Consider the following 17,889-nt stretch of genomic DNA (forward strand, 5'->3'; position numbering starts at 1 on the left):
AGGAGCAGTGAGCCTGATCACTTGTCTGTGCTGCAGCACACGTTGTGCTCCTGCCAAGGAGGTGTTTCTGTCCCTTTACCTGCCCGAGGAGTGCGGTGTGTGACTAGAGCAGCTGCAGGACACCATCTAGTGGTGCCGAGCCCGAGCTAATTACAGACTTACTGTAGCTTTCCTCACCTCTTTTTAGCTCGGCTTTCTGCTCAAACCACAGCCACCACAAGGGGAAATTCTGGTCCCTTCAGAGTTATCCAGAGTGTTCCCACACTCAACAATTAAGCATCACATTGACCATGCCTTAAACGATAAGGCCATAGCACCCTTCATTCTTCCACAAAGGCACAGGAAGGTGCTTGGCAATCTGGGGGTTTGGATTGTGAGTACCTATGGTTTTGGGGTATGAACATAGGTATTGTGGAAAAATTCCTTTATTACTATTTAGAATGCTGGGTGAAACAGATATAGAGTATCTAAAAGTAGCACAAGGGGTATCTAAAGGTTATTTAGACATACAATGTTTGCTACAGATACCACCTGTAGTGAAAGAAATCTTTCATAAGATAAATAATATAAAAAAAGTATTCTAGACCTGAATAATTTCTTGTACTGGTCAAAATACAAAGATTTGTTAATTAGAATTATTTCATGTTTGGTGTGACTAGGAAGGGAATCTAAAAAGCATTTAAGAAAATTTATTAGACAAAGGCTTTTTTCTTGTCAGAATATTATTCCTCTAGTTAGCAAAATAGGAAACTTTGGACTATAGTAGGGTTTGGAGAATTAACAATGTTGTGTTCAAAGGCCTGATAAAGTGTTCCTCACAATCCTTCACACCAAAGTCAAAATGTTATTTCCATTGTAATATAGTTTTGCAACATCCTGAACGTGTACAGTCAACACCAAATGTTGTTCAAGCCATAGAGTTTTGCAAGATAAAATCTATGACATCTTCAAAGCAGGTAAGTGAGGATTTCATTATCACCTTTCCTTCCTCAGCAAGCACCTGATACAGGCAAGACCCTTTGAGGAATGGTTGGGTCTGAAAAGCCCACTGATGGAGGTAACTACATAAAAGATTTCTGGACACACAACTTTTAAAGGAGAGTTGGTGGGAAGAGATTAAGAGCCGGAAAAAGAAAATAGATAGTAGGAAAGACATTAAGAAAAAAGGAGGTAACAAGTGATTGGTACTAGTGCACGTAGCAGTGGAAGGCAGATAATACAGGAGCCTAAAGGGAAGTTGTGCAGCACTTCAGTGGTGCGGGCAAAGAGCTTGCATTTGAAACACTGAAGAACAGGAAATTGCCAAAGGGTTTTAGAAACTTCAGACAGTGGTTTAGTTGGAATAATAACATTATTAACTGACTGAAGACTTTAAAGTGGCATTTTGAGGATGGGGGACAGGAGAAGGTTGCAGTAATTGAGACAAAGTGATAACCTTAGCATGGTATTGTTGCTCATAGCTTAGGAACAAAAATAAATCCACCCTACATGCATTGATTTTTAAAATTCTCTGTAATTTTTATACTTGAGACAGCATGGATTTTGTTGTCACATTCCAAACATTGACAAATTATGTCTGTTTTGGTATAGCACTTCTGTAATATTGTTCTACTGGGCTCAGAAAAAGTCTAAATACAAATAAAAACTAACTCCTATGGTTCATTCTTTTTTCTTCCTTTTCTTCAGCAAATTTTAGAGGTATATTTTGTATGTATATCTGTGTTTTTTATATTGTTAATATAAATTTACGGTGTGTGTGTATGTACCTGCTCAGCAATAGTAGAAGAAGCCGGTATTATTAATTTTAAAAGGAGGTTTAAAATGTGCCAGCAAGTGTACTCTTGCAGCCAATAAGGGCAGTGGGATCCTGGGGTGTATTAGGAAGAGCACTGCCAGCAGGTCAAGGGCGTGATCCTGCCCCTCTACTCAGCCCTGCTGAGGCACATCTGGAGTGCTGCATCCAGTTCTGGGCTCCTCAGCACGAGAGTCATGGAGCTCCCGGAGAGGGCCCATCCAACGAGGATGACCAAGGGACTGGAGCATCATCTCTCTTACCAGGAAAGGCTGAGGGGGCCAGGGCTGTTCACCTTCGAGAGGAGATGGCTGAGAGGGGCCCTTAGCCCTGTATGTCCCTGTCTGCAGTGAGGGCTCTGAGCAGGGACCAGGCTCTGCTCCTGGTGCCCAGCAATGGGACAAGAGGAAGGGGCAGGAAGGATGCCCAGGAAGTTCCACCTGGACATGAGCAAGGACTTTGCTGTGGGCACTGAACAGACTGGCCAGAGGATGTGGAGTCTCCCTCACTGGGGATATTCCAGAGCTGTCTGGACACAACCCAGTGCCCTGTGCTCTGGGTAATTCTGTTTGAGCAGGGAGGTTGGACCAGGTGACCCACTACGGTCCCTTCCAACCTGACCCATTCTGCGATTCTGTGAGGAAAAAAAAAAAACCCAGTTGAAAATGTTTTTTAAATGTCCATTTTTAGTAGCCTGCGAGAAGGCGCGACCAAAGTCCATGACTGATTACGTCAGCTCTAGTAGGAGGTTGGAGTTCTTGGCTCATACAGTCAGCGTTAACTGCAAAAGTTTGGCGAGGCTGTGTGGATGCTTCCGGGTACACAGCCACGGTGTTCACCGAGCTGAAGAGCTGTGCCACTGTTCTACTGCCCCTCGCTGTCCGGTGCAGGAACGTGTCCCCACGGCTGTCACGGATGGCATCGCCACAGCTCCGCGTTTCCTGCGGCTCCCCGGGATCTCCCAGGCAGCCCGGTTATCGCTACGCCGCTCCCTCAGCCCAGCCCTGCTCCCCCAGCGGCCCGGACAGTGCGCTCGGACACGGCGAGGGGCCGGATGGGGCGCAAGGCCCGCCCCAGGCGGTCTCTCGGGCCTGCCGACCAATGGCGTGCGTCCCCGCACGCCCCACTGGCCAATGAGAGCCGCTCATTTCTCTAAACTCCACCCCCGTAGCGTTCAGCCAGCTGAGAGAGTGACAGGTGCACCCGCCCGATCCCATTGGTCCGCCCGCCACGAGATAGACAAGCCCTCGGACCAATCTCTGTGCGCGGGGCGGGGCCCGCGCGGCTAAGGACCCGGAGCGGCCCGGGCGCGTCAGTCCCGTCCCGAGCCATGAGTGGCGGCCGCGGCAGCACCGCCCGCCTTGCGGGGCGGTACCGGGAGTGGCCGGAGCCGATTGGCCCCGAAGGGCGGCCCGGATGTGCGGCCCGAGGGGCGGGCGGTAAATGGGGCTGTGCCGGGGGTAGCGGGAGCGGCGGCGGCGGCGGCGGGGCCTGGGCCGCGCGGGGGAGCGGCGGAGCCTCGGTGGGTGAGCGAGAGGGGCCACAGCGCCCGGCCCTGGCCGGGCTGAGCCTCGTGGGCGGAACGGAGGCGGTGGGCTCGGGGGTCCCGGCCCCGCGGTACGGGAGGGCGGCGGGGCTGTTTTGTCGCCGAGGGGTTGCGGGGTGTCTGCGCCCGCGGGGCCGTCACCTGACGCCGGGAGGGGCCCGGCTGGGGCGGCCCGTTGTGCCCGTTGGGGCTGCCCCGCGCGGGGTGCGAGGGGCACCGCAGGCTGGGGCAGCGCCGGGCGCGGGGCGGCTGCCAGCGGAGCCCGGCCCGGCGGCTTCCAACCTTCTGTCTGCTGCTCCCCTGCGAGCGGCTCCGCGCTACGGCGCGGCCGCGGCCTCGGCGGGAAGCACCGCGGGGCCCGCCCAGGCTTCGCAGGACCGCTCTTAACCTCTCGTGAACCCGGCCGACAGGTCCCTCCGGAGCGCCCGGTGCTGGGGGACTCGGCCGGCCAACTCCCCGTGTCCCTTAGGCTGCTGTATGCATCTAAGAGCAGGTCTCATTGGCGTAGATTGCAGTTTTCTAGAGGACTGAATTCGTAGCAGCAGGTGTTGATATGGAACGTCTAAGCCGTCTGTGGAAGAAGAGTTGGCGAACAGGCTTGACTGGTCAGTGTTCCTGTTCACCGCCAGCAGCGTGTCCGGCAGGTTAAGCTGTGGGTGAACGAGGGCCTTGGGTCCAGAGGAGGTCAGGAGTGGCTGTGCTGGGGAGAAGTAAGTTCCACTGTGAACTGACAGCTACAGTTTCTGGGCAAGCACGTAGTAGTGTGTATGCAGCATGCACTGGTGCTCTGCTGAAGTAGCTCAGTTTGCTCTCAGATGTTGGAGTGCTTCCCTTTGATTTGTTGCTGTTTCCAGAAAATCTTTAGAAGAGTGCTCTGTTTCAGGCAGATAAAAGTTTTCTTCACATTGCTTTAGTGTTGTGTTTGATCAAATAACTCTGTAGCTGAGAGGAGAAAAATATGACACATACTGTGACAGTGGGTAAAATGAAACTTTTTTTGGATGAGAATACCTAATGTAGAGCAGGAGAAGGTGCAAAAGTGAAGAACTTAAATGTTATGGTTTTGCTAGTGATAATTTTAGTTTTTTGGAATCGTTTAAAGTACTGATGAAGTATCAGATCACTTTACACTTGCTCTGACTGCTGGCATGTATTGCATACCTGGAGAATGTGGACATGAAGTTATGCCTGGCAGGAGGTGGCTTTTGGTCCCGCTGTGGTGCTGTGGATAATTTAAAAGCCCTTTCCAAGAAGCAGTATTTGAAGTAATGTTTGGGTAGAAGTTTGCGTTTATCTTAGTTTAGTTGCTGTTTTACTAAAAGGAAATCAGTAGAGAAGGCAGCCATGGGAGGAGGACAGCTCAGGAGGGTTGCTGTTCCTTGCTATTCTTAAAGCAGGAGAGATCACTAGAATGTACTACTGAGTGGCACACTATCGAGCCTCTTCTGGATGAGGTACTGTGAGTGTTGCCAATGTTAGAGGAGAGAGAGGGGTTTTGAATGTTTTTATTTCCTTTCCATAAAACGAGGAGAGAATATTGGGTTATTTTGGGAAGCTGATGGTTTTAGTAGTTACAGCGCTGGAAGATGGTGGGTGCCTTGGGGTAGACACTGAGCCCTGTGTAGGGGTGAATGCCTAAACTGCCTAGAAATTCTACTTAATGATATCAGGCCTTGGCTGTCCTTTGCCTCTTGCAGACATAGTGAGAAATAAGATAGGCAGTCTAATGTAAATTTGATGTTACTTGGTTATTGTTTTTAATACTGATTTTAAATGTTTCTATGATTATTGATGGGTAGTGAATTGCAAGGTGAAGGTACTAGAGAGCGTAAGCACTTGTGGATAAGTTTCCTTTAGAGCTACAGCTTTCTACTTCCATGCTGCATGGGAGTGAATGTGATTAGAAATAAACTCTTAAAACATCTTGAAAACCTTCTTAAATGGCCCTCCTCTGGGAAACTTGTACTCTGAGGTTCTGAGTTCTCCACTGTAAACAGTATTTTAACAGATGTATGAGACTGGAGGCAGTTTAACAATACATTTAGGATGATACTGTGTATGATTTATAATAACTGGATGAAAGATGTCTGTGCCAGACAACCTGTGGAAGTTATTCTTTAGCTTAACTAGAGCTAAAATAATGTTTTATTTGCTCTTAATAGCATGTAAGTAGGCAAAGCTGGAAGTGTACTATGATACACAGCTGATTTCTGAAAGGTGGATCTGGTGTCTGAACTGCATCTAACATCAGTTACCAAGCTTCTAGAAAAGTCCCCTGTTTCCCTGGGAATGGTTTGGGCTGGTTTTTACCTACATATGTCATTCTTTGTCCTGCTGACTCCTTTTCTCCTATCTCTGATTCTGGGATAATGCAGTTTGTATTACCTAGTCGTAAAAAAACACCAGCCCAAAACAAACAAATGAATCCTGCCTCAATCCCATAATCATTCCAAATTCCACCTAATTATCTTCCAACCTGTACCTCAACTTCCAGCACTTTTCTCTCTTGTCAGAGGTGGAGCACTCAGGTGCGCTTTGTGCGTCAGTTCCTCCACCCTCTGGTTACACCAGAGTTTCCCGAGGAAATGTCTCGTACCTTCCTGGCCCAGTGTCTTCCGGTCTTACTTAGTCTGGCTGGTTTGATGGAAAAGGCCCGTGGCACAGCCCTCTGGCATCACTCTGCTTTCCAGACAAGAGATGGGGAAAAGTGAAAACATCTTCTCCCTGCTCTCACAAGGCAGTAGCTGTGCTTTGACTTTCTCTCTGCAGAAAGATGTGAAATCTTCATAAAATTCTCTCAGAACGTGAAACTCTGGCTGCTGAAGAGGAAAAAATACCTGGAGGAGCCTGTTGTATATTGGAATGTTTGAGATGTTTTTGGATGGGGAAATTAATTACTTTTCATCACTTTTCCGAAAGGTGCTTGCATTTTTTGAATGCTTGGCTGCTGCATAGCCTAGAAGGCTATTATTTGATATTGATGTTTCTTTTAAATATTTGGAATTCCTAGACTTTTTTTGGATAAATTGTCTGGCTTTTTTTGGTTATTTTTTTTTTTTTAAATAAGATTTTAATTTATTTTAATTTTAGGAAGATTTTGGTCATAATGTTTCCATTTTCTCTGTAAACCAGTCAAATCAATGGTGAACATACGCTGCCTTCCTTACTTTAGTAAAAAGGTAGTGTTGACCACTCTAGAAATCTGTGCTGCTGGCTCTGTGTCTCTCACATCATGTTAGCTGTCTTGATCCATGTTGTGCAAGTTTCTATTAAAGAAACTGATTAAAGTGCCTCAAAATCTTAAGTGACTAAGCCAAAAATGGGAGGGTGAGGTAAGGAAGTAAAGTAGGAGAACTGGAGAGGAAAAAAAGAGTGGAGGGAATCTGCTGTGCCAGACAAGAGGTGCTATGGATCAGAGTTCTTGAACAAGCAATAGCAAGACTTAAATAAAAAAGAGGGAGAGGAAAGTAAGGACATATGCAGCAGATGACACTGAAACTCCAAATACTGCTGAAGTCCTTATTATAGGGCTGATGATCTAAAGAGCACTAAGCCTTAGTGCTCATAATGAAAACATTAAATAAGCCACAGAGAAACTTCTGTGTTCTATGGCTTTGTCTGTTCCTGGTGGTGTTCCAATGCAGATGAAAACAAAATGACACATACATGATGCAAACTCAGTGAAAGGTTCATCTCTGTCTGTGGGAATGACAGAATTTCTCAAACTGGAACACTTCAAAAATGTGCAAAGTCAACAGTGTCTATGAGGGACAGCACTTAGCAGGGCCATAGTTCTGTATGGTGCTGGACTGAAATGGGTGATAACTTTAGTATTTGCACATGTAGAGGATCTTCCCAAACTGTGCTGAGCCAAAAGATGATCCTTTTCTTCCTCTCATTGGCAAAATGAACAAGGGATGCAGAATGTAGTCTTTTTCTAGCAGAAAGAAGGCAGAGTTTCACATGCAAAAATAGACGTGTTATTCTTCTGGAGCATATAATAGAGCTTTGGCATTTTTAACTATTATTGGTCTTGCATACATGAAGTTTTCTTCTGAAGTTACAGAAAGATAATGCTGATTGCAGAATTAGATCAGAATCCTATTCATATATTGAGTCCTGCTTATCTGTTAAATGAATGCTCATTCTGTGTACTTTTAAATCCAAAGGGCCTGAGAACACTCTGAAGACACCGAGAACTTGCAGCTCTTTATTTGGAATACACGTTATGAACCCTTTCTGGAGCATGTCTACAGGTTCTGTGCGCAAGGTATTTAATGCATGGATGCCAGAAAATGGTGTCATGCTTGGGAGGGGTGGTAGCAGTGCTGGAAAAAACATCAGGTGATCTGCAAATAGTGTTTTACTGTGCATTTATCCCGAGGGTTGTGATCACCTTCAGTAAAAGTGTAAGCTAGCTTTGAGCTGTGTTAACTGGAATGTGCCTGTGCATAGAGTCTACTCCAGAATTTGTTGTTTTTTTTATCTGAGGCATCTGTAAATAGGAAACATGAAATAAAATTGTTCACGTGGTGGAAACACTTTTTTCTCAGGACATTTTAGTGTCTTATATAGAGCTTAGCCATAGCGCTTGCAATGAGCTTTGACAAAACTATGCCTCCATAGTTCTGTTGCTGCTTGAGGTTGTAGCAGTAGTAAAAGCATGGGAGTTTAGGGTTAATCACTTCCCAGGTGTTCAGTACTAGGGCAAATTATGTAACATTGGTTACATAATTTGGGCACTTCAAAACACCATAGCTTTAAATGATGCATTTAGTTACCACACGTAGCCTAAGAACAAGTCTGTAGCCTGCACGTTTGTCTTGGCAACCTATAGAACGATTCTGGGGTCTGTGAGTAGTACAGTGTTTATTGGCTGTGGTTTGTTTTTTTCTTCCAAGAAAAGGCAGCGAAGGCATAAAAAGGTTCCTATAGTAAAGCTACTTAAACTTGATACAACTGCCAAGTGGTGATTCTTTCACTGTGGGAGTGAGCTATAGGAGCAGTTCCAAGTGGAATGTTGATGTCTTAAGCACAGGCAGAAAGTGAAATACATAAAACTTTTTTTCATCTCAGTTTTACTACACTACTTCTAAAGTGTCTTTGAAGCCTACAGTATAAGGATGCTTGTCAGTAGAAATGATTTATCTTTGTGCACTATGTGCTAGAAATAGATTGACTTGTAAGGTGATGTTGTATACTGTCTGGTTTCAGGTTCTAAATAAATGTAAGCCTCCTTAAGCATTTGTCCTAATCTGCAGATTTCCTATCCAGCATTAAATACTTTTGTATTTGTAGGTTGTGTTTAGTGGAACAGCAATATTTATTAAATATATTTATATATATAATTTTTTAAAAATAAAATGCAAAGGGACACCCCTCCATGCCCTTCCTCAAGCAGTAGAACACCAAAATCCAAGATGTGTTTCATTGGCCTAACTTGTAGTTACCATAATTTGGTTAAAATATGTTCATATGTTAAATGTGTCTGAAATATAGCCTATGATCTCATGATTCTCCTTTGATTTGACAGAGATCTGACACTGAAGAGAAAACATTGAGTGGAGACCTTCGATCCAGTCCCCTGCGAGCCTCTACAAAGAAACAGTTGCCTTCTATCCCAAAGAATGCAGTGCCAATAACCAAGCCTGCTTCACCTGCCACCTCCTCCCAGTCCACAAATGGAACACATGCTTCTTATGGGCCTTTTTATTTGGAGTACTCACTGCTTGCAGAATTGTAGGTTTTCACTTTTTTCATCTTTTTTAGGTCACTGGACTTATGCAGGGGCCTAGTTCTTGTATGGTGTCTCTGTCATAGTCCTTGAAGGCAGTAAAAAACATTGTCTGCAGAGTTGTTTTTCTGGAGTAGCAGTCTTGATCTCTTGTGGCAGAAAGGAAGAAGAAAGATGAGATTTTAAGGGGCATTTTTAGATGTTTTTCTCTGAATTATTACTTTTCTTAGTCTTGAAGTTAAACACATTGTGAGTTTAGGTATCCTGACCAGTTATCCTAATGGCTTTTTGGTCAGAAATACCAAATACTTGAAACAATTATTGAAATAGAAGCAAGCAGATGTCGAGTGGGAAGATGCTTATGAATATATGGTGCTATGTAACAGAGTTAGGATGTGGGAGCTTCCTTCAGTTGTCACATGGAACACTTGAACACTGCCTGATACAGTTGATCAAGTTGATGTTGGGAAGTCTGTATTCATTTGTATGATATTTAACATGAAACTTATGAGGGAGGAGTTGCATTTCACCCAGTCTAGTGATTTGTAGGCTGCTGTGGGAGCATAAAAATCTGTCCTCAAAACTTTCTAGTTATATAACTGATTAGTGTCACAAAGCTGAAGGGACTTCCTCTGTAATAGACATACTGGATTCCCAAGTATGTAGTGCCTTTTGGAATGAAATCCCTGGAGTCCTTATGCAACACTGAGTCTCAGTTCTTGTATTTAACTGTTAAATTGAAAGTGAGAACTCTGAAAACCTTTATCTCTTTTTCAAGGAATTGACCCTGACTTTTTAATTCAATAAAGTTTTTATTTTTTTATTTTTTTTTTTTCTTCTGAGTAAATAAATTGGTACTATAATGCAAATTCGTTATTGGGGAGCTAATAACAAATACTAGGGAAATGGTAAGCAGAGAACTGTGTTAATGTTTTGCTTTAAGATTCTTGTTTATTTGTGCAAGCATGTAGAGTTCAATTTAATGGACCTATATGCCAAGTAACTGGAAAACCCGTGAAGTTAATAATTTGGTTTTTGGTTTGTTTTGGCCATTGCCAATGTAATTTCAGCTTGATCTGCAGCATAGTGTAATCTAAAACTGAAAAACCACTTATGTAAAATTGAGGTTGAAGTTTGGTTGTATTTCAGCTGTGAATTCACAATTGGCTGTGAATCTGTGTTCAAAGTTACTTAATTAAATTTATTTTTTCTTCCTTACTTTAAAACTAGGGATTCAGTAGAAAATCGTTCATTTCTGTACTGACATACATTAAATGCTTCTACTGAGGGAAGAGTTTATCTGCTTCTCTACTTAGTTTTATCAAGAGGAATAATGTTCTCTGCTTTAGTAAGTCTTTGAGTGGTGTGAAAAGCAGGAAGGAAGGAGTGTGATTTCAACTATATTTGTCACCCCCTTCAGTGAGCAGCCTTGGGAATTGGGAGTGAGTTTGTGGAGGAAGGCCCTGTGGGGCTGTGGGTGGCACATTCTGGATTTGCTGTGTCAGTGTGGTTGTGGAGCTGTCTGAATGCTGACTCTGATTGCAGTACCTTGGTGGTGAAGCAGAAGTTGCCAGGTGTCTACGTGCAGCCCTCGTACCGATCAGCTTTAAGTAAGTTTAAACTTAGCTTTCATATTGTTTCATGTACGTAGTTTTTTTTAGTTCGTTCACTCAAGAAATCTTTCTCACTTGCAGTGTGGTTTGGTGTAATATTCATAAGACATGGGCTCTACCAGGATGGTGTGTTTAAGTTCACTGTCTATATTCCTGATAACTACCCGGATGGAGACTGCCCAGTAAGTGGTTGTATCTTGGCTTTTTCTTCTTTCCTGGTGGTGTATGGCTTTTTGTTAAAGCTGATACACCAATTAGTGTCCCTTTTCCTTGAATTCATTTTGTTCACTTGTCTGGGCTCATTTGCCATGTCTTGTACACATTAGCAAATCACTGTGGAGGAATTACATTACTCTCATTACTGAGACTGGTGTGGAGTGAACTTCCTGAGGTCAGATGCATTAGGGTGTAAAGTAATCAACCAGTTCTTTCCCTCCTCTCTTGATTTGCTACTTCCTCAGCAGGAATTTAAAATTGAAGCCCTTGAAGAGGTATCAGAATTCTTGGGTAGTGATATAATGGGATGTAAAATCCAGATACCTTTGCTGTGCTTACTATAATACTGCAAGATTTCTTGATTGTCTCTTCTAAATTACATTGAAACAAAGAACTAAAAATTTGAAGAGAACATGGTGAAGCAAAGGGAGAAGGAGGTGTTATGGTGTTATCTTCTCTCTCTTCTTTCTCCTCTTTAAGTTTCCAAGTTATTAGACAAATTTAAAAATAAAAAAATACTTTATGGAAGTCAGACTTTGCAGAGCAGCTTACCCTCTTGGGCACACTTCTTTAAGAGAAAGATTTGAGGGCAGGTGCCCACAGCTGCTGTGTTGGGTAGCTGCCTGCTTGGTGTCAAGTTTTATGTAAAGCTATCATATTTAAAAGAAGAGAACTAGGAGGAAACAGTATATTTTAAAGGTTAGACTAGTATCTCTCAGCCAGACAACATTCTTTTGCTAGGAGAGGGCTTTAGAACCTTCCTCTTGAAACTCAGTTTTCTTTTGGAAAAATGTGCGGACACTGGAGAAAACGTGCTGTACAGAGCTGAGGACACCAAGGTGTCACTGCACAGTTTACTTAAGTGTATAGGGCACAAAAAAAATATTGATTGTAGCTCAAGTATGTAAAAAGCTTTCAGTCACAAATAGCTAAACCAGAAAAACTCCTTTAATCTGTTCTTATCTGATATTATTACCTGTGTTGGCACTAGTGCCTGTGCAGTTAACTGGATTAGTTTCCTGATTTGGTGATAGCATGTGAGAGAGGACAAGACCCTGCATGTTACACAGGTGTGTTGGGTTACAGTTTCACAGCTGGTAGAAATCACTTGCAGTTGCTTTCTTTTAATACAGTAACAATTAGTTTTAGTATTTGGAAGCAACATTTGACTAACCTTCACCCAGTGGTGTCGGCATTAGGATTGAAGTTGTCATAATGAATTTTTTTTTCTAATGCAGCGCTTGGTTTTTGACCTGCCTGTCTTCCACCCGCTAGTGGACCCTTTATCTGGTGAACTGGATGTGAAAAGAGCATTTGCAAAATGGAGGTTAGTGCTGACAAATTGATGAATAATTTGAAAAGTTTATTCCATTCTTCATTGTGCTTTGTTCTTTTTAGGAGAAATCATAATCACATATGGCAAGTGCTAATGTACGCTCGCAGAGTCTTCTACAAAATTGATACAACCAGTCCTCTGAACCCTGAGGCTGCAGTGCTGTGAGTATCTTCCATGTGTATGGGCATGGTCTTTTAAGAGGCTTTGGCATAGATTTGCAGAAATGAGATTTGTAAAATTCTGTCCACTCATGGTCTCTGCCTCCAGACTTGATTGTGTTAGGAACTCAGGTTGAGGTTTGCTAGGACTGTGCTTCAGAGCAAACTTGTAGCTCCTTGCAGTTACTTAACACAACTTACTTCTGTCTTGCAGGTATGAAAAGGATGTCCAGCTATTCAAAAGTAAAGTGGTAGACAGTGTCAAACTATGCAGTAGTCATTTATTTGATCAGCCCAAAATAGAGGACCCCTATGCAATCATGTGAGTACTCTGAGCAGATTCACACTGTTCAAATGGTTTGAGAGGAAGTTTTGGTGTAGTTGCTGATGGCAGCCTCTCTCTGTCAGGCTGACTGACCTGCTTTTGTTTTAGAAAAAAATCTCAAAACAATAACCAAACAAGCCTCAGAACAAGCGAAAAGGCCTGAAGCACCCACCTCCCTCAGGCAGAAATGCCCATGAATTAATATTGCTTTCTGGCTTTCCTGAGCTCAGTTTGCATGACTGTAGCTTTGGTCAGAGTCTTAAAATCCTTCTAAAGCTTGCATGCATAGGGGATGGAGCAGTCAGCTTCATGGTGAATATGAATGGTTTTTCATGTCACATGTGCTGAATTGCCAGTTCTTAGGAATGAAAACCTAAACATTTATTGTTGAAAAGATCCGTGACAATATGTATTTAAATCTTAACTGTGTGTTTTAACACCACTTATAATTTACTTAAAATTCAACAAACTAAACAAAGGAAAATCACTGCTTTCTGCTCTCTCTGTGCTGTAGTTGGCAAAAATGCCAAGTAAGAGTTAACTATACTTTATCCATAGTTTTTCTCCATGGAATCCAGCTATACATGATGAAGCTAGAGAGAAGATGTTGACTCAGAAGGTATGTGCAAAATTCACATTTTCACTCTAGGAAGGGTTTATTGCCTGATACAGGAAGAAAGATCCTCTGTGTACTGGAGAGACCTTTTCCCACCCCTGTTTTGGCTCAGCAGGAATGGTGGAACTGCTGTGGTCTCCTAACAAAGCAGTTATGTCACTGCTCTAACTTCAGTGTGTTAAGCAATTAGTCACTTAGCCAGAAAGCTTTGTTAGTACAACTCTTGGCACACAGCAGATTTTTTTGTTTGTGGATGGAAGAGATGAAGAGATTCACTGGTAGCCTGTTAGCTTGCCCTGCACTTGTCATGGCTGTTACCATTTCTGCATTACCTGGCAGTCCCCAGCTTCTTCGTTTTCTTCTCTTGAGAGATCTTTCATTACTGAATAAAAGCTTCAGCACTTCCTTCTTCTTGCAAAGTTTCTGAAGCAGCAAAAGCACGGTCCCTTGCTCACTTCTCTAATGTTGCTGATTTCTGATGAGACAACATCAGTTCACCAAAAGGTGCTGAGAGTTTCTTCCATCACAGAGTGCTTTTACTGACAGAGCAAGAACATGTTGGCTCATACAGCTTTCACCTGATGGGTGGTGGGATGTGATTTGGGATTCGGACTGTTTGTGTTTTGTTTTGTTTTTTTTAATTAGTGCTTTCCACTTGACAAGAGCTGGCACACAGCAATTCTGAGTCTGCTGAGTGGCCTGACAAGTCAATCCACTTGTAGTACAAAGGGATTCTGAAACAGTGGCTGCTGTCATAGCTGGACTGGCAAGGAAATGCACTCTAAATGTTTTGGTTACTGACTTGGCCTAAAGTGTTATGTTTTGCTGGGGTTTTGTATAATGAAATTTATTTTTTTGTCAGTTTAAATTTGTCTTCTGCACTGCAAGCTTTACCTCATGTTCTTGCATGTCTTCTGGCATGAATGAAGTTTTTAAATTGATCTTAATATGATACACTGCCTGAGCTCAGTGTGGCAGTGCTCCCAACTGCCAGTCACGTTAGAGCCTTAGAACACATAGGAAAATATTTTGGCCAGATTGAATTCTTGATGTTCTTACAAAACTGAAGAAATACTTAGTATTTCTTTTGCTCATCATTTTCTCTTTCATTCTTCATCTCCTTCTTAGCCTTTGAATCAAGGAGAAATAATAGGTCAGAGTGCTTGAAATGGAAAGGGTCTGATGTCTCAGAGACTGATAGTCAGCAGTGACCTTTCTTTTGTCCTTTTTTCTTTGGGAGATGCCTGTTGATTTCTTTTTAGGTGAAAAGAAACATCTTCTAACTTTCTCTAACTATTGCATGGTACTTGGTTGCTCCAGTCATTTGTTGATAGTAATGGCCCAATTTCTGTGCTGTAGGAGGTGTGTCCCAAAAATGTCAGTGTAGCTGAGAACATTCCCTGTAAAAACAAGTTCCCAAATCTTCCTACAGCCATATATGCTTGTTTATAACCCCTGAATTCCTGTTCCTTGGGAAACAGCTAGGCCATTCAGGAAGGGCAGTGCTGTCCCAGGTACCTGCTGAGCACTTGGCCTTTCCAAGGTGTGGTTCCTGTGTGCAGCATGGGAGAGGCAGCTGCCACTGCCAGGCTCAGGCTTAACTCATCCCTCTTGTTTGCTGTTGTCCAACGTGTTACGGCAGGTCTGTCACACACTGTCACCTTTGGCACAAAGCATGGGGAGGGACAGACGTGCAGGTTCTCTTTTCCTGCTGCCTTAATTTACTTTGTCAAGTAAAAGACTTTCCATGTTACAACCAAGTCTCCTTATGCACTTATCACTGTCTAGAGCTCAGCACACCATTCCAGGTTTGATGTAGTTCTTGTACACTTCCTGGTATCAAAATAACCCTGCAGGCTCTTCTGCTGCTTTTGCCAGCTGGAGTAGATGTCTAATTTACCAGTCTCTAACTACTTGAAATCTACAGATGCTCCAAGTTATATATTTCTTCTTCAATTTGAAGCCTTTTCTTTGTCTTTTAAATTGCAATAGTCAGTTCAAAATGTTTGTTGCACTGTTGGGTAATAGTTACCGTTCAAGCATTTAACTTGAAAATGTTCAGGGAAGGGAAGTACAGGACCATCCTTGGAAAGCATTAGGCAACTCCCATGTTTAGCAAAGGCATTAATTGCTACTTTGGCGCATTAATTTGGGTTTCCAGCCACCTGTGGGATGCAGTGCTCCTCCCCAGCACAACCAGTATTGCCGGCCAGAACTACAGAGCTGGGGGAGGGCTTGGATTGATATTTCTTCCTGTAGAACCAAGAAATGTGGTGAAGAGCAGTGCAGCAATGCTGGGCTGGGCCTCCAAGCAAAAGGAGTATCCTTGAGTCTTTATGGTGGGATAGGGCAGCTGTATCCAAGTCAAGTCCTGAAAACTCCTGTATTGTCAGGGTAGTTCTGCAGATGCCACACACATTCCCAAAAATTAAACCAATGGCCATCTTACTGTTCCTCTTTGAGGAGAGGAAATGGTGCCAGCCTCTTTCGTGCTTGTATGTGCTAAATGTGTAAAATGGATGGAGGAGGAGTTGAGAAGGTTTGGGTATGTAAAAATCGTAACTTTAACTTTGTTCTCCCCAGAAGAAACCGGAAGATCAGCACTGCAAAAGCACACACGTCTCTGGCCTGTCGTGGGTGAAGCCTGGCTCAGTCCAGCCCTTCAGCAAAGAAGAGAAGACGATGCCCACTTAGCTGTCCTGGACACCGGTGCACAAAACACTTTCTGGGGGTGGAGGGAATGTAACGGAGGGAGAAACAGCAAAGCAGCAGTTTCCTTCTTGACTACGGATTAGTAAAACCCAAATGGTAGCAGTGACTCCAGTAAACCTGTTCAATGGACACAATTTACTGACTCTTAATGTTTTACATATGCATTAGGTTTTAAAGGCTTGCCTGGAGTTTGGAAGTCTCTCTTGAACACTACAGTACTTCTACCTGAAGACTGTCTAGGGTGGGTAATTCCTCAGGGCTCTGAAATGCCTGGAGGTTTTGGGTTGGTTTTTAAGCTTTTATTTTTATTCCCTCCAGGAATAGCAATTTTTTAAGAAGAATCTTAAATTACTGGCGGAAATATTAGTATTGGAAATACGATGCCAGAGTTAAGCTGTGTTCATGTAAACTAATATAGCAGAGTTAAACACTATATTTAATGGTTTTAAATACTTTTGGTTTCTATTGTAAATATGTTAGGATTTGAAATTGTAAATAGATGGTTCATTGATTCCATTTAGCACTTTCCAGAAGTAAAGCTGGGGATGATGTATGATGTATTATTGATTTGTAAATGGATACTGTCACTAAAGCGCACATTAGTCTGACAGGGTGAAAGCAAAATGTCAGGCTTGTTAGACTTTATAGTATAGAAACACTAAAATCAAAGCTTTTAATGGTGGTCTCTTGAGCTAATAAAATCTTAGATGGTTTTAGATTCCCTAGGTGTCCAGGGGATTTCTAAGGATAGCTTGACTAATGTGTGTTAAGAGTGACATCTTAAAATAAAAAGAAACTGCTCTAGCTTTTGTCCCTCTAAGTCTGTGCTGTGGACATTTAGAGTCCAGTGGGAGCACCTGGCTCCACAGGTCTGCATAGGTGTTTGGGATGCTCATGGGATGCCAGGAGCAGCTCTGTACAGAGGGGACTTGTGTTCCACACACAGGAGAGAACCTCTGCAAAGCTCAAGTGAATTTGGACACACTTTTACTTTTCCTAATGCCACAGCCTGTCTGGTATGATGCCTTTTCTTGCCTCCCAGGAGTGTTGTGTCAAAACCTGTAGTTTTAACCCCTTGGAGCTGGGCTGCTTTTCCTTTGACTCCCTTTGCCTGTACTGGTGGCATCAGTGACAGCCAACTGCTGTGGAACAGCCTGTAGTGACTTGTGGTGTTTCAGGAGGGTGGGCAGTGATGTGGGGTTTGTGTTGAGTTTTCTTGTTTTGTTTTTATCTGACACCTTAAATTCACTTGTCATTTGTAACCTGTTCTCTTTGAGAACAACTTCATGGCTTCTAAGGAAATAGACAAAGAATTTCCCAGTAGTGTCATACACTCAGTGACAGGAAAACCAGATGGCTTTGTGGCACTTGCCTCTGTCAGTGCTCTGAGTGGCATTCGTGTCCCAGTAGCCTCATTATTCTGGACACCTGGCAGGTTGTAAGGAATTGAAAGTGCCTCAGAATTGCCATGTGCCTGATCGGATTTGCAGCAGAGGACAGGAATGGAAGAACTGATTTGAAGGTGAGTGTTTTATTGCCTGGAAAAGTGCTGCTGTGTGCCTTTCAATCAATGAAAGGATGTGGGAAAAGTTTGAAGGTGCATGTACTGGCCTGGAGTGTTGCTACTAAAATACTGTGAAATGAGTTCTGTTACTTCTGTTCTCTTTTTCTGGGAAGGCTGAAACTGAAATTGAAATGCTTCAGATTTATCATGGGCCAGGTTTTAAAGGACTTCTGGTGTGAAGCAGATGATGGGCCTGACCTTGTACTGAGTGCATGACCTGCTTGGACAGGGCAGGCCTGGAGCTAAACCAGACTGACAGTTCCTCTGTATTCAGTTT

At 43.2% G+C, this 17,889-nt stretch overlaps 1 protein-coding gene across 3 annotated transcripts; it reads left to right on the top strand.

The window, feature by feature from the left end:
- Window positions 1-3,236: 3,236 nt before the first annotated feature.
- AKTIP (AKT interacting protein) lies at window positions 3,237-16,852 on the top strand. 3 transcript variants are annotated; one of them, XM_005526357.3, is made up of 10 exons: window positions 3,237-3,314; window positions 7,508-7,608; window positions 8,872-9,077; window positions 10,618-10,682; window positions 10,767-10,867; window positions 12,140-12,228; window positions 12,300-12,398; window positions 12,610-12,717; window positions 13,279-13,339; window positions 15,920-16,852. In XM_005526357.3, exons 2-10 carry the CDS (start codon window positions 7,567-7,569, stop codon window positions 16,028-16,030), a joined length of 882 nt encoding a protein of 293 aa, XP_005526414.1. In that variant the 5' UTR covers window positions 3,237-3,314; window positions 7,508-7,566; the 3' UTR covers window positions 16,031-16,852. The 3 variants fall into 3 exon arrangements, with proteins under 3 accessions (XP_005526414.1, XP_087918561.1, XP_014110891.1); XM_088062435.1 differs by having other exon boundaries at window positions 15,923-16,852; XM_014255416.2 differs by lacking the exon at window positions 3,237-3,314 and adding an exon at window positions 6,124-6,257.
- Window positions 16,853-17,889: the final 1,037 nt, after the last annotated feature.

This window comes from Pseudopodoces humilis, chromosome 14 (genome assembly GCF_049639895.1).
Source record: "Pseudopodoces humilis isolate 2021_Gansu_Grassland_sample_001 chromosome 14, ASM4963989v1, whole genome shotgun sequence".
Taxonomy (NCBI): domain Eukaryota; kingdom Metazoa; phylum Chordata; class Aves; order Passeriformes; family Paridae; genus Pseudopodoces; species Pseudopodoces humilis.

Bases quoted from the DNA above. Each gene is read 5' to 3' on its own strand.
- AKTIP (XM_005526357.3), top strand. From the start codon at position 7,567: ATGAACCCTTTCTGGAGCATGTCTACAGGTTCTGTGCGCAAG. The intron at 10,683-10,766 runs GTAAGTTTAAAC...TCTCACTTGCAG, and splicing joins CTCGTACCGATCAGCTTTAA to TGTGGTTTGGTGTAATATTC. The intron at 10,868-12,139 runs GTAAGTGGTTGT...TTTCTAATGCAG, and splicing joins ACCCGGATGGAGACTGCCCA to CGCTTGGTTTTTGACCTGCC.